Source organism: Pristiophorus japonicus, chromosome 24, assembly GCF_044704955.1.
Source record: "Pristiophorus japonicus isolate sPriJap1 chromosome 24, sPriJap1.hap1, whole genome shotgun sequence".
Taxonomy (NCBI): Eukaryota; Metazoa; Chordata; class Chondrichthyes; family Pristiophoridae; genus Pristiophorus; species Pristiophorus japonicus.
In genome coordinates, this window is record NC_092000.1 from 19381076 (window position 1) to 19406785 (window position 25710).

Below are 25710 nucleotides of genomic sequence, written 5' to 3' on the forward strand. Positions count from 1 at the left end.
ACATTGACACAAACACACAGACACACAAAAATGGGGTCCAATCGCTATTGCAGTCCGATTACAATACAAATTCGGAAAATGTCCCACATCACTGTTACACTTTGACCCTAATGTTGTTTTTAATCGGCTCCGTAGAATCCGATACACCTCTCCATTCTCAGCTGGATCACCTGTCTCGGATTGCCCGTGTCCTTGCTGTGCCTTTTGCTCGCAATGGGGACCTTCTTCTGCTGCGCGTCGATTCAGAACCTGAACACCACCATCCGGGCCCACCTGTGTCTGAGCCTGTTCCTGGCCGAGGTGGTCTTTCTAGTCGCAATGTCCATTGATACAGACATGGTAAGGCGTCCTATATCGTGTTTAACCCACAGACAATGGCTGACCAATGGCCAGGTTTCACTTCTGAATTTGGATCCCGCGCTGTCTAATTTTCAACTATAGGCAACTCTCGATTATCCGCACACGGATGCAACGGGAAACCGTTGTAACGGCATTTAAAATTCCGCGTGTGTGCGCGCTTTTGCAGCCGCTGTCTCTCGCGACCGCCGCTGACGTCGGAGTCCTTTCGGCCAGGGAAGGCATCGTACTCTGGAACCCCAGGAGCTAGACAATCTCCTCCTCGAGGCCACCTGCATGCATGCTGGTAATGTCCGTACTTAACTGCCTTGTTACTGTTTGTAGCTGATTGCACAGTATTTATTCATTGAAGTTTTAACTTTATAATGTCAACTCGCTCTAACGGAGAAATCGTTTACCTGGCATGGCCCAATCCCCGAGGGACCCGGATAATCGAGAGTTGCCTGTACTAATTTAAATTCTCAAGACTGAGGACTACACACCATATAGACAACACCTGCACTAATCCATTGTACGCACCAGTGCAGAAAATTGGAATTAGATTTTAAAACATATTTTACAGAGGATAGAGGTGCATTAAAATAGCTGTCAGTTGCATGCATATCATCTATAAAAATCCTACCTCCTCATTGTCTCGACTGGCAGGGCAACCCTGGTATCAATACTAGCGAACCATTTCTTGTAAAATAGTGACAGCTGTGGCTCAGTGGGCAGCATACTTGCCTCTGAGTCAGGAAAGTTGTGGGTTCATAGTCCCACTCCAGGGACTTGAGTACATAAATCTCAGCTGACACTCCAGTGCAGTGCTGAGGGAGAGCTGTACTGTCGGAGGTGGCGTCTTTCGGATGAGATGTTAAACTGAGGCCCTGTCTGCCCTCTCGGGTGGATGTAAACAATCCCATGGTACTATTTTGAAGAGGAGCAGGGGAGTTATCCTCTGTGAGTTGGCCAATACCAATATTTATTCCTCAATCAATAGAACAAAAACAGATTCTCTGATCATTATCACATTGCTGTTTGTGGGAGCTTGCTGCCACATTTTCCACATTACGATACTTCATTGGTTGTAAAGCTTAGAGACGTCTGGTGGACGCAAAAGGCGCTATATTAATGCAATCCTTTCTTTAGCCTTAAATGAAAGAAAGACTTGCATTTCTATAGCACCTTCATCACCTCAGTTTAATGCTTCATCTGGAAGATCTCCGACAGTGCAGGGCTCCCTCAGCACTGCACTGGGAGTTTCAGTCCACATTTATGTGCTGAACTCCCTGGAGTGGGACTCGAACCCACAACCTGAGGATGTGCCAGTTGATGGTGTATGAACATCACAAAACACCCAGGGAACTAGCTCAGCACACCAGCCAGTCTCACGTTGGATAGGAGTGTCTCGCTGGGCCATTTCAGAGAGCAGTTAAGAGTCAACCACATTGCTGTGGGTCTGGAGTCACATATCGGCCAGACCAGGAAAGGGCAGCAGATTTCCTTCCCTATAAGAACATTAGTGAACCAGATGGGTTTTTACGGCAATTACGGTCACCATTACTGATACTAGCCTTTAATTAACTGAATTTAAATTTCCCAGTTACCATGGTGGGATTATGAACTTGTCTCTGCATCATTAGTCTCGGCCCCTGGATAGGTCCAGTAACAGCATAACCACTCTGCTGGCGCACCGTGGCTGCAGTGTGTACCATCTACAAGAGGCACTGCAGCAACTCGCCAAGGCTTCTTCGGCAGCACCTCCCAAACCCACGACCTCTACCCCCTAGAAGGACAAGGGCAGCAGGCTCATGGGAACACCACCACCTCCACGTTCCCCTCCAAGTCACACACCATCCTGACTTGGAAATATATCGGCCATTCCTTCATCGTCACTGGGTCACAATCCTGGAACTCCCTCCCTAACAGCACTGTGGGAGGACTTCACCACACGGACTGCAGCGGTTCAAGAAGGCGGCTCACCACCACCTTCTCAAGGGGCAATTAGAGGCAAATAAAAACGGAAAATGCTGGAAAACTCAGCAGGCCAGGCAGCATCTGTGGAGAGAGAAACAGAGTTAACCTTTCGGGTGGGTGACCCTTCATCAGAACTGGAGAGGGTTCGAAATGAACAGATTCTTAAGGAGCACTGAAAGGGGGAGGGGAGGAAAGAACAAAAGGGAAGGTCTGTGATAGGGTGGAAGACAGGAGAGATTAGAGAGACAAAAGGGATGATGGGCCGACTGGAGATGGTAATGGCACAAGTTAGAAAAAGATGAGTCTAGATAGGGTGTGAATGGCGGGATAATTACCAGTTGCCATTGGAAACAGAGAGAAATATACATAAGATTGGGGGGGATGGGGGGTTTATATAAAATAAAGAGGAAAGGGAGAAAAATATGGGCAGAGATTATGATCTACAGCACCTGTAGTATTTTGTACGAGCAATAAATGCCAGCCTTGCCAGCGATGCCCACACCCCTGGAAGGGATAAGAAAGAGTTCTAACTATTGTAATCGATTGTAATGAAGGATTTCTGTTGCTGTTTAGGTTTTCTGTGCCATATTAGCTGGCTGCATGCACTACCTGTTCCTGGCAGCCTTTGCATGGATGTCCCTGGAGGCCACCCAGCTGTGCCTCATGGTGCTGAACCTCAAGGTCGTGAACTTCTCCCGTACCCGCATCATCCCCCGTTGGCTCATGTACACCGCCGGCTACGGGTGTCCGGCGGCGATTGTGGCCGTGTCCGCCGCGGTGAACCACGAAGGCTATGGGACCGACACACAGTGAGTACAGAGGCGACCTCCTGGGTTAGGGTTAGGGGTTAGGGTTAGGTTTAGGGGTTAGGGGTAGGATTAGGGTTAGGGTTATGTGTTAGGGTTAGGGTTGAGGTTGGGGTTGGGGTTAGGGGTTAGGGTTAGGGGTCAGGATTAGGGTTAGAGTTTGGGTTGGAGTTAGGCTTAATGGTTCGGTGTTGGGGTTAGGGTTACGGTTAGGGGTTAGAGTTACGGGTTAGTGTTTGGGGTTAGGGTTTGGATTCGGGGTTCGGGTTAGGCATTAGGGTTCGAGGTTAGGATTAGCGGTTATGGTTAGGGTTAGCGGTTAGGGGTTAGGGTCAGGTTTGGAGTTAGGGGTTAGGGGTTACAGTTACGGGTTCAGGGTTAGGGTTAGGATTAGGGTTTGGTTTCGAGTTAGGGTTAGGGTTAGAGTTAGGGGTTAGTGTTCGGGTTCAGGTTAGGGGTTCGGGTTAGGGGTTAGTGGTAGGGTTAGGGGTAAGACTAGGGTTCGGGTTTAGGTTTAGGGGTTAGAGTTAGGGGTTAGGGGTAGGGTTCAGGTTAGGATTAGGGGTTAGTGGTCGGGTTAGAGTTAGGGTTCAGGTTCGGGGTTATGGTTAGGGTTAGGGTTAGGGGTTCGGGTAAGGGTTATGTGTTAGGGATGGTGTTCGGGGTTAGGGTTAGGGTTCGGCTGTGCTTGAGTGTGAGGCCTGTGTACTGCCGTCAAGGCATCGTCTTGGGAGTTCATCACACACGGGCGAAGGATTCTGATTGAGTCATAGACCATGAGAGGGAAGTACGCCGGAAAAGATGATCAAACATAGTTAGTGGTCAGCGAGCATTCCATTCACTTATTCAACAACTGATGACGCCTCACTGGCCAATTGGCCAATATTTATCCCTCAATCAGCAGAACAAAAGCAGATTATAAGAACATAAGACATAGAAACAGGAGTAGGCCATACAGCTCCTCGAGCCTGCTCCGCCATTCAATACAATCATGGCTGATCTATTCATGGACTCAGCTTCACTTCCCTGCCCGCTCCCCATAACCCTTCACTCCCCTATAGTTCAAAAATCTCTGAGTAAAGAGGTTTCTCCTGAATTCTCTATTGGATTTATTGGCGACGATCTCATATTTCTACCCCTCGTTTTGGTGTCTCCCACAAGCTGGATCACCTTCTCTACGTCTACCCCATCAAAACCCTTCATTCATAAGAACATAAGAAATAGGAGCATGTGTTGGCCATACGGCCCCTTGAGCCTGCTCCGCCAGTTAATATGATCATGGCTGATCTGATCATGGACTTAGCTCCACTTCCCCGCCCACTCCCCATAACCCCTTGTTCCCTTATCAGTTAAGAAACTGTCTATCTCTGTCTTAAATATATTCAATGACCCAGCCTCCAGCTCTCTGGGGCAGCAAATTCCACAGATTTACAACCCTCTGAGAGAAGAAATTCCTCCTCATCTCAGTTTTAAATGGACGGCCCCTAATTCTATATCTGGCCATTATCACATTGCTGTTTGTGGGAGCTTGCTGTGCACAAATTGGCTGTTGCGTTTCCCACATTACAACAGTGACTACACTCCAAAAGTACTTCATTGGCTGTAAAGCGCTTTGTGATGTCTGGTGGTCGTGAAAGGCGCTATATAAATGCAAGTCTTTCTTTCTTTCACTGGGTAAATAAAAAAGGACTTGCATTTATATAGCGCCTTTAACAGCCGCAGGATGTCACAAAGTGCTTTACAGTCAATGAAATACCTCTTTGACATGTCGTCACTGTTGTCATGATGGGTCCTCGGTTTAATGTCTCATCCTAAAGACGTCAGTGTGGCACTCCCTCAGCATCGCACTGTGAGTGTCAGCATAGATTTTTGTGCTCGAGGCTCTGGAGTGAGACTTGAACCCACAACCTTCTGACCCAGAGGCAAGAGTGCTGCCCACTGAGTAACCCAATTGCGCACAGCAGGTTCCCACAAACAGCAAAGTGAAAAATGACTAGAGGATCTGTTATATTTGTTGAATGAGGGATACATTTTGGTCAGGACCCCAGAGAGAACTCCCGTGATCTGCTTCCTAATAGTGACTTGGGGGACAGAAATTGGCCTCCTTTGCACCTCCCGTTCGTCCCACCGGGGGGCGATAATGGGACGCTAACGGCTCACCGACCGGGCGCGGCGAAAGTAGCGGCGTCCGCGAACTCCCCTGGCGAGTTAGCGCTGGCCCCAGAGATGGTGACGTCATCCGGTACGCAGCACCCCCGTTACCGCCCCGGATGTGATATTCGCTCCCGGCAGCTGCAGCAGGTGCAGTCACCTCAGGCGGCCGCTTGGGGGAGCGATACGTAAAAGCAGCGGTGGTCAGGTCGGCCAAAATGTAATCACGGCTGTGTGCAGTTTGTTCAATGTGACCCAGCCCATGGTTGAGCAGCCCTGCACCCTCTCAGAGCGCGTGGAACGGCTCTTTGCGGATCACAAGTGCTGCCACGCGCCGGAGGGGGACATTGTTGGTGTTGCACATGGCCTTTGCGTGGCAGGGCTGGATGGGGTGCCTCAGTCAATGCTCTCCAATTTATCATCTGAAGTACAAGACAAGATTTCAGTGTTTAACAACGGAGGGGGTTGGTAATGTTGACATCATCATCATAGGCAGTCCCTCGTTTCGAGGAGGACTTGCTTCCACGCCGAGAATGGCTGAGTCCACAGGTGTTTCAATGAAGGACCTAATATTCCGGATCCCGAACTACATCATGAAGGGTGGACGATGCCTGTGCGTGGATTTTTTTAACGTGGGGTGGCCGTTGCACACCAGCCACCACACGGGGCTTGACAGAGCTAGGCCTTGGTCCAGTGGCAAGGGTTAACCAGGACGACTGGAGACCAGCTCCGCTGCACGGACCCAGTGCGCACACATATTGCACAGTGTGCGCTGGGCCCATGCTGCCCCTGGGCCCTCGCCTCTTCTGGGCCCCAAACCCACGCCTCTCCTGGGCCCCGATCACATCCCGCTACGAACTCTCGTCGCTCCTTCGCCCCGACCTCGCCGCTCCTGCTGTACCTGCCCCGCACTGCAGTCAGCCGTCGCTCTCCTGCAGCAGCACGCGCTGCTCCCTGCAGTGGTACGCCACCGCACGCTGCTCCCTCCAATGGCCCCGGCCTGCTGACGGTCTTGCAGACCGGGACCACGCCGACATGAGTACCGTGACATATCACAGTCTTATTTCAAGGACTATCATCGCTACATCACCACACCGTAAATGGCCAACAGACAGTGCATTAAAATGCATTTTATATCACAGTACATGACCCTGCATGACATGAGCGTAACACAGACCGGAGAGTCGGATAAACTTACCAAGCTGCCATCATCATCACAGGCAGTCTCTCGGAATCAAGGAAGCCTTGTTTCCACTCTAAAAGTGAGTTCTCAGGTGGCTGTACAGTCCAATACGGGAATTACAGTCTCTGTCACAGGTGGGACAGACAGTGGTTGGAGGAAAGGGGTGGGTCAGGTTTGCCGCACGCTCCTTCCGCTGCCTGCGCTTGGTTTCTGCACGCTCTCGGCGACGAGACTCGAGGTGCTCAGCGCCCTCCTGGATGCTCTTCCTCCACTTAGGGCGGTCTTTGGCCAGGGATTCTCAGGTACCGGTGGGGACGTCGCACTTTATCAAGGAGGCTTTGAGGGTGTCCTTGAAACGTTTCCTCTGCCCACCTGGGGCTCGCTTGCCATGTCGGAGCTCCGAGTGGAGCGCTTGTTTTGGGACTCTCGTGTTGGGCATGCGGACAATGTGGCCCGCCCAATTGAGCTGATCGAGTGTGTTCAGTGCTTTTGATGCTGGGAATGTTGGCCTGATTGAGAACACTGATGTTGGTGCGTCTATCCTCCCAGGGAATTTGCAGGATCTTGTGAAGACAGCACTGGTGGTACTTCTCCAACACTTTGAGATGTCTACTTTATATGGTCCGTATCTCTGAGCCATACAGGAGGGCGGGTATCACTACTGAACTGTGGACCATAAGCTTGGTGCCAGATTTCAGGTCCTGGTCTTCAAACACTGGCTACCTCAGGCAACCGAAGGCTGCGCTGACGCACTGGAGGCGGTGCTGGACCTCGTCGTCGATATCGGCCCTTGCTGATAGTAGGCTAATGAGGAATGGAAAATGGTCCACGTTGTCCAAGGCCGATCAGCACCACCACGTGTGATGGCACCGGGGTGGTCACCCACGAACGCCAAGGCACACTCCTCGATGTCAGTCACTTCGATGACCCCTGGTGGGCCCCCTCCCGCGCCACACTGCTTTGAGGCGTTGGCTGTTCTTTTCCTCCGCAGAAATAAAAGTTGCAAGCTTTGCACGTGCAACACTCACACACACACACACACACACACACACACAATGACAACATCTACTTTTTCAGTAGTGCGGGAGGGAGTGCAACAATAAGATGTGTCCTTACTCTTGCTGACGCTACCGCATCGGTCCATCTCTTCCTGCACTGGGTCGCCATCCTGAACCATGGTGCCCACGGCGGTCACGCACTCCCCAATCTCCCACCAAATGCGTTTGTATTGGGGCGGGGCTGGCTTGCCACGACCATCCCGGGTGAGCTCTCTGTAACGGCGCTCCACCTCAGAGACGTGTGCCTCCAGCTCATCCTCGGCAAACCAGGGAGCTCTGAGCCTCCGTGCAATGGACTTCCTGGCAACCTTTCGACCACTCATGACGGGTTTTGAAGGTGGATGGCTGATGCTTCTCTTCCCTCTCTCTCTCTCTCTCTCTCTCAATGACTTCCCTCTCTAACCGTCGGATGCAAGTCACTCACGACGGTTGACGCGCATGCGCAGCTGACCCCTCAACCCCAATCGCGGGAAAAGTGAGGTCATCAGTCCAAAAAAAACGACAAAAATTTTTTTTAAATCTCGCGCCTGCGCGGTGTACGGCCTCCGATCTTTCCCGAGTCGCGAGGCCGACACCTACCGCCGACTCCCGCCGTCTGCCGCTCCCGCTCCCGCTCCCGCCGAGGAAACCGGGACCAATCTCGCGCCCAATTGGCCCCGGAAGGTAGCGGCCGGTTAAAAAAAAGCACGCACCTGCCCAGGCACCGCCGAAAAACGGGCGGAACTTAGCTTTGATCAAATTCGGGCCCTTGGCCTTCCCACTGGGAAAGATTGACAGCACGTCTGCACAGATTTCTTTTTTCGATGCACTGTGGATTTAAATAATTTTATTTGATTTAAAAATGTTTCTTTAATTACAGCTGTTGGTTAAATCTGGAGAAAGGATTTTTGTGGAGTTTCCTGGGACCACTGTGCTTCGTAATTTTGGTAAGATTTCAGAGGGTAGAGGTTGCCGTTGGCAACGTTGACGTATGAATCCCTAACGTGCTCGCACCTTATCCTGTGCTCACTAGTATTAGTCAGGTGCCAGACCTGTTGAAAGCAAGTGGGTTAATGCCGATTGGGAATGCAATTCAGGAGCATGAAGGGCCCATTTGCAATGTCTGCTGAGCAGGTGCCCTCAAGTAGGGAAGTTATGCTAAACCTGTATCGAGCCTTGGTGAGACCACCCTTGGCGTACTGCGTACAGTTCTGGTCGCCATTTTATAAAAAGGATATAGAGGCACTGGAGAGGGTGCAGAGAAGATTTACAAGGATGATACCAGAAATGCGAGGGTATAACTATCAGGAAAGGATGAACAGGCTGGGTCTCTTTTTCTTTTGAAAAAACAAGGCTGAGGGGTGACCTAATAGAGGTCTTTAAAATTGTGAAAGGTTTTGATAGAGTGGATACAGAGAGAATGTTTCAACTTGTGGGGAAGAGCATAACTAGAGGCCATCAATATAAGATAGTCACCAAGAAAGCCAACAGGAAATTCAGAAGACACTTCTTTACCCAGCGAGTGGTGAAAATGTGGAACTCGCTAGGTAGTTGTGGTTGAAGCGGATACACTGTGGTATCGATGCATTTAAGGGGACGCTGGACAAGCATTTGAGGGAGAAGGGAACAGAGGGTTATGCTGATATTACTGGGTAGCACTCTCGCCTCTGAGTCAGAAGGTTGTGGGTTCAAGTCCCATTCCAGAGACTTGAGCAAAAAAGCCAGGCTGACACTCCCAGTACAGTGCTGAGGGAGTGCTGCACTGTCAGAGATGAGATGTTAAATCGAGGACTGGTCTATTGTCTCGGTGGATGTAAAAGATCCCATGGCACTATTTCGAAGAAGAGAAGGGGAGTTATCCCCGGTGTCCTGGCCAATATTTATCCCTCAATCAACATATCAAAAACACATTATCCAGCCATTATCACATTGCTGTTTGTGGGAGCTTGCTGTGCGCAAATTGGGGGGTTGTCGCGTTTCCCACATTACGACAGTGACTATGCTCCAAAAGTACATCATTGGCTGTAAAGCGCTTTGAGACATCTGGTGGTTGTGAAAGGCGCTATATAAATGCAAGTCTTTCTTTCTGTGACACCATCCTCATGGTGACATTTAGCTTTCGATAATCTATGTGAACTAACTGACCCAACCGATTCAGAACTGAGTCAGACGTAGACAGTTGCTTTTCTCCCACTGCTGGCTCTTTACTTCCTGTTATGAATGTGAATTTTAGCACGATGATAATAATGAGGAACTATCAAGGTTAAGACGAGCGAACTGAATGATCCTATTTTGCAGGTGAATACAATTCTGTTGTCAATCACACTCTGGATCCTGAGAGATAAGATCGCCAGCCTAAATGCAGATGTTTCAACAATCAAGGAATCTCGGTAGGTGTTTGTAATGTATTTGCTTCATGGGCTCTTTGCTTAAGAATTCATAGCAACACATTGCTATTAAGAACTAGTTGGTTTATTAGCAAAAGGTTTAACAATCACGCGACACATTACCAGTTCATCCACCAGGCTCACAACTGCATGCCTCATCGTGGATCCCCCGAAGGCAACTGGCTGGGGTTTTACTGAGTCTTGTGAACATCACGTGACTGCTAAGCCATTCACAATTCAACAGCTCGACAACTATTTTAAATTATCTTTAAATTCAATAGCTCTACAAACCTCTGAGCATACTCACAGGTGAAAACACATTGGAAGATAGGTGTACCCTAATTTATCAATCCTAGGATTGAGAATTCTTTGGTGCCATGATCATGATTTTGATTCTCAATCAGCATAGATTAGCAATTGCCCAACATGAGCAATCAATGATAGGTGCTGTTGATGGTGTCAGTCGTGGCACAGTGGGCAGCACTCTCACCTCTGCACCAGAAGGTTGTGGGTTCAAGTCCCACTCCAGGATCTTGAGCACAAAATCTAGGCAAAAACTTCCAGTGTACAGATTGAACCTCCCTTGTGCAGAACTCCCTTATCCAGAACCACCCCTCGTCCAGAACCATTCCCGGCCACCGGGTGGCGCATGCGCAGAACTCCGACATGAACAAATTGAAGTCCTTCCTCGCTGCCGACTCCCACAATCGCTGGCCTGATCACACGATACACCACCCTCCTGCACCCCCCACCCCACGATCTCTCTCCCGCACTCCCAGCCCCAAGCCAGCCAGCCCCGATACCCCCTTGCTCAGTACCTGTACCATCCAATTTAACGTGACCACCCCTCGTCCGGAAAAATCCCTTATCCGGAACAGGCCAGGTCCCGAGGGTTCCGGCTAAGGGAGGTTCAACCTGCACTACTGAGGAAGTGCTACACTGTCGGAGGTGCCATCTCGCGGACGAGACGTTAAACTGAGGCCTCGTCTTCCCTCTCGGGTGGACGCAAATGATTTCCACGGCACTATTTCGAAGAAGAGCAGGGGAGTTCTCTCCCTGGTGTCCTGGCCATTACTTATCCCTCAAGCAACATAACAGAAACAGATGATCACATTGCCGTTTGTGGGAGCTTGCCGCGCGCAAAGCGGCTGCCGCGTTTCCTACTTTACAACAGCGGCTACACTTCAAATAGTGCGTCATTGTCTGTAAAGCACCTTGGGACGCCCTGTGGTCGATGGTAAAGTGATGGGCCGATTGGTTGCCTTCTGTGCTGCAAGATTTAATGAAGAGTGGAAATCTCCCCAGCGCTACTCTCGTACTGTCACAGTAACACTTCACCGGAATACTCGCCGCGGATACTCTGCACGGGCGTGTAAGCAAGCGTTCCACCATATGTCCGGTGAAAGTGCGGCCCAGGTTTGGGAGCAGGTCTGAGGAAACCTCTGATCTTCACAGAATCTCACGGCGTAGAAGGAGGCCATTCGGCCCATCGTGTCTGTGCCGGCTCTTTGAAAGGCCGATCCCATTAGTCCCGCTCCCACTGCTCGCTCCCCCTAGCCCTGCAATTTTTCCTTTCCACCCTTTTGAAAGTTACGATTGAATCTACTTCCGCCGCCCCTTCAGGCAGCACGTCCCAGATCACAGCACGTGCATTACGGAATGGAAAAGTCAGTCCGGCTTGATGCACCGCATCATTATTCAGCAACCAAACCTCTAGTGGAAATTGGACATCAGCCAAGGATGGGATCCAACTTTGTTAGAGGTCTTTAAAATTAGGAAAGGTTTTGATAGAATGGATACAGAGAGAATGTTGCCACTTGTGGGAAAGAGCATAACTAGAGGCCATCAATATAAGATAGTCCCCAAGAAATCCAATAGGGAATTCAGAAGAAACTTCTTTACCCAGAGAGTTGTGAGAATGTGGAACTCATTGCCACAGGGAATGGTTGAGGCGAATAGTATCGATGCATTTAAGGGGTGTCATGTATCTTACATTATTATATATAACTGTATCCTAACATGCTATACATGACTGTAATAAGATATGACCTGTAACCACCAGCATACCTTACCAGCAGGGGTGCACTTGCAAGAGACAGGTATATAAGGACAGGTCTCAGGCAAGTGCAGCATTCCAGAGCTGTGAAATAAAGGTGCAGGCCCAGGGTGACCTTGACTTCACTACATGCCTCGTGTGAATCTGTACTGAGGGGACAGGACTTTACAAGGGGAGGCTGGACAAGTGTATGAGGGAGAAGGGAATAGAGGATTATGCTGATAGATTTAGATGAGGAAAGACGGGAGGAGGCTCGAGTGGAGCATAAACGCCGGCATGGACTAGTTGGACCGAATGGCCTGTTTCTGTGCCGTATATCCCGTGTAATCCTGTGTAATTTATTGCAAGGCCTTTTATGATCAAATTGCCGATCCATACTCATGAATAATGCTCATTTTGGGATGTCCTGGAGAGCACCTGACATTTGTAAAACCATTCTCACATCTTCAGTATACAACAGCTCGTTTTTTTTAATGTTTGGAAGGGTTTAACGAGATGTTTTGTCCTATGAGGAGAGATTGTGTAGAATGGGCCTATACTCTCTGGAGTTTAGAAGGATCTCATTGGTGATCTCATTGTAATATATAGGATTCTGAGGTGGATTGTCAGGGTATATGGGGAGGATGTTTCCCCGGGCTGGAGTGTCGAGAACCAGGGGTCACAGTCTCAGGTTAGGACTGAGGTGAGGAGGAATTTCTTCACTCAGAGGGTGGTGAATCTTTGGAATTCTCTACCCCAGAGGCCTGTGGATGCTGTCATTGAGTATATTCAAAATAAAGAAAGACTTGCATTTATATAGCGCCTTTCACAACCACTGGATGTCTCAAAGCACTTTACAGCCAATGAAGTACTTTTGACGTGTAGTCAATGTTGTAATGTGGGAAATGCGGCAGCCAATTTGCGCACAGCAAGCTCCCACAAACAGCAATGTGATAATGACCAGATAATCTGTTTTTTTGTCATGTTAATTGAGGGAGAAATATTGGCCAGGACATCGGGGGTAACTCCCCTGCTCTTCTTCGAAATAGTGACATGGGATCTTTTACACCCACCTGAGAGAGCAGACGGGGCCTCGGTTTAACGTATCATCCGAAAGACGGCACCTCCGACAGTGCAGCACTCCCTCAGCACTGCACTGAGAGTGTCAGCCCGGATTTATGTGCTCCAGCTTCAAGGCAGAGATCGATAGATTTTTGGACTCTCGGGGAGTCAAGGGATATGGGGATCGGGCGGGAAAGTGGAGTTGAGGTCGAAGATCAGCCATGATCTCATTGAATGGCGGAGCAGGCTCGAGGGCCGCAGGGCCGACTCCTGCTCCTAATTCTGATGTTGTTATGTAAATTCTCACACGGAACCTGCTCTTGTCCTTTCACAGGATGCTCACCGTCAAAGCGGTGGCCCAGTTTATCCTGCTGGGCTGCTCCTGGGTCTTTGGCTTGTTTCAGATGAATGAGGACACCCTCGTGTTTTCTTATTTATTCACCATATTCAACGTTCTCCAGGGGCTATTCATTTTCTGCATTCACTGTGTGTTAAACAACCAGGTAAATTACTTTACAATTTTGCCTGCAAGCGCTGCCCTAATGAGAAAGTTGCAGTCAATTACACTTCCACAGGCATTGCACATACACCTGTATCAACTGAGTTGAGAGTAGTTTGCAGCAATGTACACAGGTTTTGTGGGTGGAAGTTTATGTGTGTGTACATGCACACATTTGTGTGTGTGTTTATGTTTAAACATACGTGTCTGTGTGTGTGTGCGTTTGCGTGTGGCTGTGTTTGTATTTTTGAATGTGCTTGTGCATGTTTGAGTATTTATATGTTTGTGTGTGTATGTATGGGTGTGTGTGTGAATGTGTGTGTGTATGCGTGTGTGTGCATGTATGTGTGTGCGTGTTTTCATGTGTATGTGTGTGTGTGCATGTGTGTGTGTGCGTGTTTGCATGTGTGTGTCTGTGTGTGAACCTGTGTGTGTGCGCGTACGTGTGTGTGTATGTGTGTGTCCGTGTGTGTATCTGTGTGTGTGTCTATGCACATGTGTGTGCCTGTGTCTGTGTGTGTGCGCCTGTCTTTGTGTGTGTGTGTGTGTGAGTGCCTGCATGTATGCGTGTGTGTGTGTGTGTGTAAGCAGTCCTGTAGTGTTGCGAGGGGCTTATTCAGCCCGACTGCCTGCCTCTCTTCCGCGGTTACATTCACTCCAAGGTGTCCCTGGAGATGGAGCACGTGGTGTCCACTGGTACACTTGCGGCCTTCCGCTGGAGGTGTGCGCCGGAGGAACTGGATGCATCATCACCTCTAGAAACAAAGTTGTGATTTGATTTGTTAAGCTTCATTTAACTTTGGTTTACTTTGTGGTTTATTGGATGTGCCCCATTAAAATATTGAAGCACATGGTAATCTATCTTCTTTATATCGTTTGCATGCACTTCCTGTTGTGTAATGTGATATTTGCTTGACGACATTACTAAACGCACTATGCACAAAATGGCGTGGCAGAAAACTATCATGTGACCTGGTAACATGACCCTTTTATTATTTACATCAGAATTGCATTACCACAGTAGTCCACTAGGTGGAACTGTATTCCACTGGAGGGCGCTCTATTTTACATGTAACATGTATTTCCTGTAATTGTCACATTTTTCTACAGTCACCTCGATGACCCATTTGCTGTGTGCGCTATTTCCGTCCTGTATTTTGTTACGTCTGCAGGTGAGGAGGGAGTACCGGAAGTGGTTGATCAAAACTTTCAGGCCAAAGAAAGCAGAAATGGCCGAAACGAGCTCTTCCATGCTGAACAGTTCCAAGATAACGGTGAGTAACCGAGGCACAACCAGTTCTTTTCGTACACAGACTCGACACCAGAGGAACAGGCCATTCCTCCCAACAGGTCCGTGCCGGAGTTTATCCTCCAACAGAGCCTTCTCCCACCCTACTTTATCTCACCCTGTCAACATCTCCTTCCATTCCTTTCTCCTTCGTGTCCTTATAAATTCCCCCTAAATGCATCCACGCTATTCACCTCAACCACTCCCTGTGGTAGCGAGTTCCACATATCGGGAACGGCAGCAGAAGAGGTAACGTCACTGGACAAGTAATTCAGAGGCCGAGTTGAATGATCCAGAGACCATAAGAACATAAGAAATAGGAGCAGGAGTAGGCCATACAGCCCCTCGAGCCTGCTCCGCCATTTAATACAATCATGGCTGATCTGATCAGGTGCACTTCCCCGCCCACTCCCCATAACCCCTTATCCCCTTATCGGTTAAGAAACTGTCTATTTCTGTCTTTAATTTATTCAATGTCCCAGCTTCCACAGCTCTCTGAGGCAGCGAATTCCACAGATTTACAACCCTCTGAGAGAAGAAATTCCTCCTCATCTCAGTTTTAAATGGGCGGCCCCTTATTCTAAGATTATGCCCTCTAGTTCTACTCTCCCCCATCAGTGGAAAGACCCTCTCTTATCCACGGCAGCTGGGGAATTTAAATTCAGTTAATTCAATACATCTGGAATAAAAAGCTAGTATCAGTAATGGTGACCAGGCCAGATCGTCATAAAACCCATCTGTTTCACTAGTGTCCTTTATAGGTGGAAATCTGCCGTCCTTACCCGGTCTGGCCTGTATGTAACTCCAGTTGACTCTTAAGTGCCCTCTGAACTGGCCCAGCGAGCCACTCAGTTGTACACAACAGCTACGAAAAGCAATAACCAACCGCACGGACTGCAGTGGTTCAAGAAGGCGGCTCACCACCACCTTCTCAAGGGGCCACAAATGCCGGCCTTGCCAGCGACGCTCACATCCCATGAACGAATAAAAAAAAAACATTCTCACCACTCTCTGGGTAAAGAGATTTCTTCTGAATCCCTGTTGAATGTACTCGTGAGTATTTTATAATGATGGACAATGCTCCAGTGATCTCGCAAAGTCTGCTTGCCGGCTTTGCAACAGAAAAACTGCGCATGCACGGTATTTTGTCCCTTTAACGGAATGCGTAGTCTGAAACATTTTATAGGATTACACAGGATATACAGCACAGAAACAGGCCATTCAGCCCAACCAGTCCATGCCGGCGTTTATGCTCCACTCGAGCCTCCTCCCGTCTTTCCTCACCTAAATCTATCAGCATAACCCTCTATTCCCTTCTCCCTCATACACTTGTCTAGCCTCCCCTTAAATGCATTGAGACTATTCGCCTCAACCACTCCCTGTGGCAGCGAGTTCCACATTCTCACCACTCTCTGGGTAAAGAAGTTTCTTCTGAATTCCCTATTGGATTTCTTGGTGACTATTTTATATTGATGGCCTTTAGTTATGCTCTTCCCCACAAGTGGAAACATTCTCTCTGTATCCACTCTAACAAAACCTTTCATAATTTTCAAGACCTCTATTACGTAACCCCTCAGCCTTCTCTTTTGTCAAGAGAAAAGAGACCCAGTCTATTCATCCTTTCCTGATAAGTATACCCTCGCATTTCTGGTATCATCCTTGTAAATCTTCTCTGCACCGTCTCCAGTGCCTCTATATCCTTTTTATAATATGGCGACCAGAACTGTACGCTGTACTCTAAGTGTGGTCTAACTGAGGTTCGATACAAGTTTAGCATAACTTCCCTACTTTTCAATTCTATATCTCTAGAAATAAACCCTAGTGCTTGGTTTTCTTTTTTATGGCCTTGCTATAATTACATTGTTTATGGCCCCTAGTTTTGGTCACCACACAAGTCTCTATGCCTATCCAATCATAACCCTTGATCCTTCTAAAGACCTCTATCAGGTAACCTCTCAGTCTTCTCTTTTCTACAACAACAACAATTTGTATTAATGTAGCGTCTTTAACATAATGTCGTAAGGCGCTTCCCAGGAGTATTATAAAATAAAAATTTGACACTGCGCTAGATAAGGAGATATTAGGACAGGTGACCAAAAGCTTAGTCAAAGACATCAGTTTTACAAAGCATCTTGAACGAGGAAAGAGAGTTAGAGAGGCGGAGAGGTTTAGGGAGGGAGTTCCAGAGCTTGGGGCTCAGACAACAGAAGGCACAGCCACCGATGGTTGAGCAATTATAATCAGGGATGTTCAGGAGGGCAGAATTAGAGGAGTGCAGACATCTCGGAGGGGTTGTGGACTGGAGGAGATTACAGAGATAGGGAGGGGCGAAGCCATGGAGGGATTTGAAAACAAGGATGAAAATTTTGAAATTGAGGCGTTGCTTAACCAGAAGCCAATGTAGGTCAGCGAGCACAGGGCGTGATGGGTGAGCGGGACTTGGTGCGAGTTTGGACATGGGCAGCTGAGTTTCAGATCACCTGTAGTTTACGTAGTGTAGAACGTAAGCTAGAGAAAAGTGCCCCAGCTTGTTCAATATTTCCTGATAATTATAATCGCAATTCTGGTATCATCTTTGTAAATCTTTTCTTCTCCTTCTCCTGTAGCTCTTCTTTTAGTGTAATCCTCATCATCACAGGCAGTCCCTCGAAGCAAGGATGACTTGCTTCCACACCATAAAGGAATGAGTTTGCAGGTGTTACAATGAACATAAGAACATAAAAATTAGGAACAGGAGTAGGCCATCTAGCCCCTCGAGCCTGCTCCGCCATTCAAAAAGATCATGGCTGATCTGGCCGTGGACTCAGCTCCACTTACCCGCCCGCTCCCCATAACCCTTAATTCTCTTATTGGTTAAAAATCTATCTATCTGTGATTTGAATACATTCAATGAGCTCGCCTCAACTGCTTCCTTGGGCAGAGAATTCCACAGATTCACAACCCTCTGGGAGAAGAAATTCCTTCTCAACTCGGTTTTAAATTGGCTCCCCCATATTTTGAGGCTGTGCCCCCTAGTTCTAGTCTCCCCGACCAGTGGAAACAACCTCTCTGCCTCGATCTTATCTATCCCTTTCATTATTTTAAATGTTTCTATAAGATCACCCCTCATCCTTCTGAACTCCAACAAGTAAAGACCCAGTCTACTCAATCTATCATCATAAGGTAACCCCCTCATCTCCGGAATCAGCCTAGTGAATCGTCTCTGTACCCCTTCCAAAGCTAGTATATCCTTCCTTAAGTAAGGTGACCAAAATTGCACGCAGTACTCCAGGTGCGGCCTCACCAATACCCTGTACAGTAGCAGCAGGACCTCCCTGCTTTTGTACTCCATCCCTCTCGCAATGAAGGCCAACATTCCATTCGACTTCTTGATTACCTGCTGCACCTGCAAACTAACTTTTTGGGATTCACGCACAAGGACCCCCAGGTCCCTCTGCACCGCAGCATGTTGTAATTTCTCCCCATTCAAATAATATTCCCTTTTACTGTTTTTTTTCCAAGTTGGATGACCTCACATTTTCCGACATTGTATTCCATCTTTGTTAGTTTTTGCTAGTGCTGTTGGTGAGGAGTTAAACTAATATGGCAGGATGTGAACCAATACAGGGAGACAGAGGGAAACAAAAAGGAGACAAAAACAAAAGACAGAAAAGAGATGAGTAAAAGTGGAGGGCAGAGAAACCAAAGGCAAGAAATAAAAAGGGCCACTGAATATAAAAGGGCTGCAGGAGGGGTAAAAATTAAAAATCATGGTTTAAAAACTAGGATGAAAACACTCCACCGAAATGCACGCAGCATTAGAAATAAAGTAAATGAGTTGACGGCACAAATCATTACAAATGGGTCTGATTTGGTGGCCATTACAGAAACATGGTTGCAAGGTGGCCAAGACTGGGAATTAAACATACAGGGGTATCTGACGATTCAGAAAGATAGGCAAGAAGGGAAAGGAGGTTGGGTAGCTCTGTTAATAAAGGATGATATCAGGGCAGTTGTGAGGGATGATATTGGTTCCAATGAACAAAATGTTGAATCATTGTGGGTGGAGATTAGAGATAGTAAGGGGAAAAAGTCACTGGTTGGCGTAGTTTATAGGCCCCCAAATAATAACTTCATGGTGGGGCGGGCAATAATCAAGGGAATAATGGAGGCATGTGAAAAAGGAACTGCAGTAGTTATGGGGGATTTTAACCTACATATCGATTGGTCAAATCAAATCGCAGGTGGTAGCCTGGAGGAGGAATTCATAGAATGCATACGGGATTGTTTCTTAGAACAGTATGTAACAGAGCCTACAAGGAAGCAAGCCATTTTGGATCTGGTCCTGTGTAACGAGACAGGAAAAATAAACTATCTCCTCGTAAAAGATTCTCTCGGAATGAGTGATCACAATATGGTTGAATTTGTAATACAGATTGAGGATGAGGAAGTTGTGTCAGAAACGATCGTACTATGCTTAAACAAAGGGGACTACAGTGAGATGAGGGCAGAGTTGGCTAAAGTAGACTGGAAACAAGGACTAAACAGTGGCACAATTGAGGAACAGTGGAGGAGTTTTAAAGAGCTCTTTCATAGTGCGCAACAAAAATATATTCCAGTGAAAAAGAAGGGCGGCAAGAGAAGAGATAACCAGCCGTGGATAACCAAGGAAAAAAAGGAAAGTATCAAATCAAAGACCAATGCGTATAAGATGGCCCAGGTTAGTGGGAAACTAGAAGATTGGGAACATTTTAAGCAACAGCAAAGAATGACTAAAAAAGCAATAAAGAAAGGGAAGATAGATTACAAAGGTAAACTTGCGCAAAACATAAAAACAGATAGTAAAAGCTTTTACAGATATATAAAATGGAAAAGAGTGACTAAAGTAAATGTTGGTCCCTTAGAAGATGAAAAGGGGGATTTAATAATGGGAAATGTGGAAATGGCTGAGACCTTAAACAATTATTTTGCTTCCGTCTTCACAGTGTAAGACACAAAAACCATGCCAAAAATTGCTGGTCAGAGGAATGTGGGAAGGGAGGACCTTGAGATGATCACTATCACTAGGGAGGTAGTGCTGGACAGACTAATGGTATGAAGGTAGACAAGTCCCCTGGTCCTGATGAAATGCATCCCAGGGTATTAAAAGAGATGGCGGAAGTTATAGCAGATGCATTTGTTATAATCTACCAAAATTCTCTGGACTCGGGGAGGTACCAGCGGATTGGAGAGCAGCTAATGTAACGCCTCTGTTTAAAAAAGGGGGCAGGCAAAAGGCAGGTAACTATAGGCCAGTTAGTTTAACATCTGTAGTGGGGAAAATGCTTGAAACTATCATTAAGGAAGAAATAGCGGGACATCTGGATAGGAATAGTGTAATCAAGCAGACGCAGCATGGATTCATGAAAGGGAAATCATGTTTAACTAATTTACTGGAATTCTTTGAGGATATAACGAGCATGGTGGATAGAGGTGTACCGATGGATGTGGTGTATTTAGATTTCCAAAAGGCATTCGATAAGGTGCCACACAAAAGGTTACTGCAGAAGATAAAGGTACGCGGAGTCAGAGGAAATGTATTAGCATGGATAGAGAATTGGCTGGCGAACAGAAAGCAGCGAGTCGGGATAAATGGGTCCTTTTCCGGTTGGAAATCAGTGGTTAGTGGTGTGCCACAGGGATCAGTACTGGGACCACAACTGTTTACAATATACATAGATGACCTAGAAGAGGGGACAGAGTGTAGTGCAACAAAATTTGCAGATGACACTAAGATTAGTGGGAAAGCGGGTTGTGTAGAGGACTCAGAGAGGCTGCAAGGAGATTTGGATAGGTTAAGCGAATGGGCTAAGGTTTGGCAGATGGAATACAATGTCGGAAAGTGTGAGGTCATCCACCTTGGGAAAAAAAACAGTAAAAGGGAATATTATTTGAATGGGGAGAAATTACAACATGCTGTGGTGCAGAGGGACCTGGGGGTCCTTGTGCATGAATCCCAAAAGGTTAGTTTGCAGGTGCAGCAGGTAATCAGGAAGGCAAATGGAATGTTGGCCTTCATTGCGAAAGGGATGGAGTATAAAAGCAGGGAGGTGTTGCTGCAACTGTATAAGGCCGCACCTGGAGTACTGCGTGCAGTTTTGGTCACCTTACTTAAGGAACGATATACTAGCTTTGGAAGGGGTACAGAGACGCTTCACTAGGCTGATTCGAGAAATGAGGGGGTTACCTTATGATGATAGATTGAGTAGACTGGGTCTTTACTCCTTGGAGTTCAGAAGGATGAGGGGTGATCTTATAGAAACATTTAAAATCATGAAAGGGATAGACAAGATAGAGGCAGAGAGGTTGTTTCCATTGGTGGGGGAGACTAGAACTAGGGGGCACAGCCTCAAAATACGGAGGAGCCAATTTAAAACCGAGTTGAGAAAGAATTTCTTCTCCCAGAGGGTTGTGAATCTGTGGAATTCTCTGCCCAAGGAAGCAGTTGAGGCTGGCTCATTGAATGTTTTCAAGTCAAAGATAGATAGATTTTTAACCAATAAGGGAATTAAGGGTTACGGGAGAGGGCGGGTAAGTGGAGCTGAATCCACGACCAGATCAGCCATGATATTATTGAATGGCGGAGCAGGCTCGAGGGGCTAGATGGCCTAATCCTGTTCCTAATTCTTATGTTGTTATGTTCTTATCTGCCAAACCTTAGCCCATTCGCTTAACCTATCTAAATCTCTTTGCAGCCTCTCTGTGTCCTCCACACAACCCGCTTTCCCACTAACCTTTGTGTCATCTGTAAATGTTGTTACACTACACCCTGTCCCCTCTTCGAGATCATCTATGTATATTGTAAACAGTTGTGGTCCCAGCACCGATCCCTGTGGCACACCACTAACCACCGATTTCCAAACCGAAAAGGACCCATTTATCCCGACTCTCTGCTTTCTGTTAGTCAGCCAATTTTCGATCCATGCTAATACATTTCCTCTGACTCCGTGTACCTCTTTCTTCTGCAGTAACCTTTTGTGTGGCACCTTATCGAATGCCTTTTGGAAATCTAAATACACCATATCCATCGGTACACCTCTATCCACCATGCTCGTTATATCCTCAAAGAATTCCAGTAAATTAGTTAAACATGATTTCCCCTTCATGAATCCATGTTGCGTCTGCTTGATTGCACTATTCCTATCTAGATGTCCCGCTATTTCTTCCTTAATGATAGCTTCAAGCATTTTCCCCACTACAGATGTTAAACTAACCAGCCTATAGTTACCAACTTTTGTCTGCCCCCTTTTTTAAACAGAGGCGTTAAATTAGCTGCTTTCCAATCCGCTGGTACCTCCCCAGAGTCCAGAGAATTTTGGTAGATTATAACAAATGCATCTGCTATAACTTCCACCATCTCTTTTAATACCCTGGGATGCATTTCATCAGGACCAGGGGACTTGTCTACCTTGAGTCCCATTAGCCTGTCCAGCACTACCCCGCTAGTGATAGTGATTATCTCAAGGTCCTCCCTTCCCACATTCCCGTGACCAGCAATTTTTGGCACGGTTTTTGTGTCTTCCACTGTGAAGACTGAAGCAAAATAATTGTTTAAGGTCTCAGCCATTTCCACATTTCCCATTATTAAATCCCCCTTCTCATCTTCTAAGGGACCAACATTTACTTTAGTCACTCTTTTCCGTTTTATACATCTGTAAAAGCTTTTACTATCTGTTTTTATGTTTTGCGCAAGTTTACTTTCGTAATCTATTTTTCTTTTCTTTATTGCTTTCTTAGTCATTCTTTGCTGTCGTTTAAAATTTTCCCAATCTTCTATTTTCCCATTAACCTTGGCCACCTTATACTCATTGGTTTTTAATTTAATACTCTCCTTTCTTTCCTTGGTTATCCACGGCTGGTTATCCCTTCTCTTACCGCCCTTCTTTTTCACTGGAATATATTTTTGTTGAGCACTACGAAAGAGCTCCTTAAAAGTCCTCCACTGTTCCTCCACTGATGATGATGAAGGACCAATATTCCAAATCCCGAACTACATCCTGAAGAGTGGAAGATGCCTGTGCGTGGATCTTTTTAACGTGGGGTGGCCGTTGCACACCAGCCACCACACGGGCTTGACAGAGCTAGGTCTTGGTCCAGTGGCAAGGATTAACCAAGACGACTGGAGACCAGTTCTGCCGCACGGACCTAGTGCGCACACATATCGCAGTGTGGGCTGGGCCCGTGCTGCCCCTGGGCCCTTGCCTCTTCTGAGCCCCAAACTCACACCTCTCCTGGGCCCCGATCACTTCCATCTACAAATTCTTGCTACTCCTTCGCCCCTCCTGCTGTGCCTGCCCGCACTGCAATCAGCGACCTGGCCTCGCAGCTGTCGCCCTCCTGCAGCAGTACACACTGCTCCCTCCAATGGTCGCGGGCTGCTGATCATCTTGTAATATGTAGTGAAGTGTAATATGGAGACCAAAACTGTTCACAGTACTCTAAGTATTGTACTGTTCACAGTACTCTAAGTATTAGTAATGACTCCACGAGGTAAGGTATTGTACTTGAACTGTGGTGACCTTAGTCCATTTATTACAGCTCCTGAGTGAGGGTACAGCATGGTGAGCTCCCTTTTATACCTGTTTACCTGTCGTGTACAGGTGACCCCTAGGTCTGCACCAGTTGCACCCTCTGGTGGTACAAGCATAGTATATACAGTGTGAAGGTACATCCAGTAGTCTTACGGAGCTGTACATTGAGTGTACAGGGAGTATACTTATATTACACATACACGACACTAAGTGTGCTCTAACAATGGTTCTATACAAGTTTAATGTAACTTCTCTGCTTTTCAATCCTATTCCTCTCAAAATGAAGCCCAGTGCCTTATTTTCTTTTTTTCATTTGCTTGGTAACCTGCGTCACTACCTTTAGTGATGATTTTAGATGGAATCCCTTACTGGTTGACAATAATAAAGCCCATGCCTCAATCCACAGAGCAATACATCTCAGTTGTTTGACGGCAGTTACATTTCAGTCTGCCTTTGACTGCAGACCCCACCATTTATAGCGGGTGCGTGTGTGCCAACACGATTTACCATGCTCTTTGTCGAATTGTATCCACCTGAGAGGGCAGACGGGGCCTCGGTTTAATGCCTAAGCTCGATTGCTTAGGTGTTCCAAGATATGGATCCATTGCCACTGCAGATGTTAAAGTCTACAATTGTATCTTTTTCCAGGTACAGAAGACCATAGATGAACCCATATCTAAGCCAGAGGTGTTCTGGATGAACTCTGACACCAGGGAAATGCCACTGAACGGGCAAATAAATCACTGAATCCCGACATTCAGCTCCGATCGGGGCGATAAACTCAAATCGCATTACTTCCGTGCTAACCTCTCTCTGCTTTAACTAACCGTCTGTCACTCTTTGCTGACTGATTATTGCAAAATAATGGTGGGGTAACACCTCTCTGCTTGTCGCTTGTTGTATCTTTCAACAATAACAACCTGCATTTATATAGCGCCTTTAATGCAGTAAAACATACCCGAAGTGCTTCACAGGAGCGTCATCAGACAAAATGTGACACCGAGCCCCATCAGGAGATATTGGGACAGGGCTTGGTCAAAGAGGTAAGTTTTAAGGAGCGTCTTAAAGGGGGAAAGAGAGGTGGAGAGGTTTAGGGAGAGAGTTCCAGAGCTTGGGGCCCGGGCAGCTGAAGATTCCACAGTAACATGTGGTGTAACCCCAATATCTATGTAAACAAACATCAACAAGAATAAGGTCAGACTCCTACTAGATTACGGTCAAACTGTTTAACTGAAGCAATAGGGAGGGGAACTTTTAACCCAACTGCCCGTTGGGAATCTGATGGGACTGGGTGCAATGTTGGTTTAACCCCCGCCGCCCGAGTTCGCTCCCCATTGAAGTCAATATTGGGCAGTGTGTAAAACCAGGGATCCCCTGGGTCTCCCGCTCAGCAAGATAGATCAAAATGGCATCCATAACCACAACTTGAAAAGTGATGGGAAAGGTTAATTAGTGACTCATCCTGTATTGTAGAGATCATTCTAAGAGAGTGGCCGGAATTTTACATTTTTGACCCTCCTGGAGTGGGGGTGTGGGCTTGGCATGGTGCATAGTGTCATTTATTTGCTTCATGGGTTCTTTGCTTAAGAATTCATCGCAACACTATGCTATTAAGAACTAGTTGGTTTATTAGCAAAAGGTTTAACAATCACACTACACATTACCAGTTCATCCACTGAGCTCACAACTGCATACCTCATCATGGATCCCCCGAACCCAACTGGTCGGGGTTTTATTGAGTCTTGTGGGCATCACGTGACTGGCTAAGCCACTCACAACTCAACAGCTCTACAACCCCATGAGCATACTCACCAGTGCATACATTATAGCAGGAATCACCGGAAGGCAAGGTATCTCTACATGGTAACTCCACAGAGTGTGTGTGCCATCACGGATTGGTTCCCCCGCTAGGGAGGTCAGCCTGATTGACAGGCCGGCTTCCAACCAGGTGGAGAATGCTGGACAGGAGGCCGCAATCACAAGTAGTCCATGTGTTAAAAAACAAATCTCATTTCCCGCTGGTTGTTTTGCTAATTATCTAAATCTGTGTCCCCTGCTGTATTTAAATACCTTGTTTGAAACAGAAAAGTGTATTGTCGAAAATAAAATGGCTTGGAACTAACTGGATGTCATTGAATTATTGCTATATATGTTATTCAGTGCACTCCCGTTCCCACCACATCTCCCATACGTGCTACCCCCCCGTACCCCCCACACCCTGAAAGATGCAAACTTCTTGGAGAACCCCCCCAGTGTTTGGCCTCATTCAAAAGGAAATTTAATTCAGGACTATCTACCGAAAAGTTTGAAATCCTAAAGTGCTTATGGAAGAAACTGCGAACTTTAATCGAATTGTGGACTTTTAAAAGACAAATTCAAGGCTCTGGGCGGGCCTAAAGA

The 25710-nt window shown here is 47.1% G+C and overlaps 1 protein-coding gene across 2 annotated transcripts in view; it reads left to right on the top strand.

The window, feature by feature from the left end:
- LOC139237980 (adhesion G protein-coupled receptor E3-like) overlaps positions 1–25432 on the top strand; it is a 51368-nt gene extending 25936 nt beyond the window's left edge. For both annotated transcript variants that reach the window (XM_070867347.1, XM_070867348.1), the window contains 7 exons: positions 136–339; positions 2887–3122; positions 8371–8437; positions 9789–9880; positions 13309–13477; positions 14646–14747; positions 23959–25432. In XM_070867347.1, coding sequence (XP_070723448.1) covers positions 136–339; positions 2887–3122; positions 8371–8437; positions 9789–9880; positions 13309–13477; positions 14646–14747; positions 23959–24057 — 969 coding nt within the window. In that variant the 3' untranslated portion in view covers positions 24058–25432. The remainder of the gene's footprint in view (positions 1–135; positions 340–2886; positions 3123–8370; positions 8438–9788; positions 9881–13308; positions 13478–14645; positions 14748–23958) is intronic.
- The last annotated feature ends 278 nt before the right edge of the window (positions 25433–25710 follow it).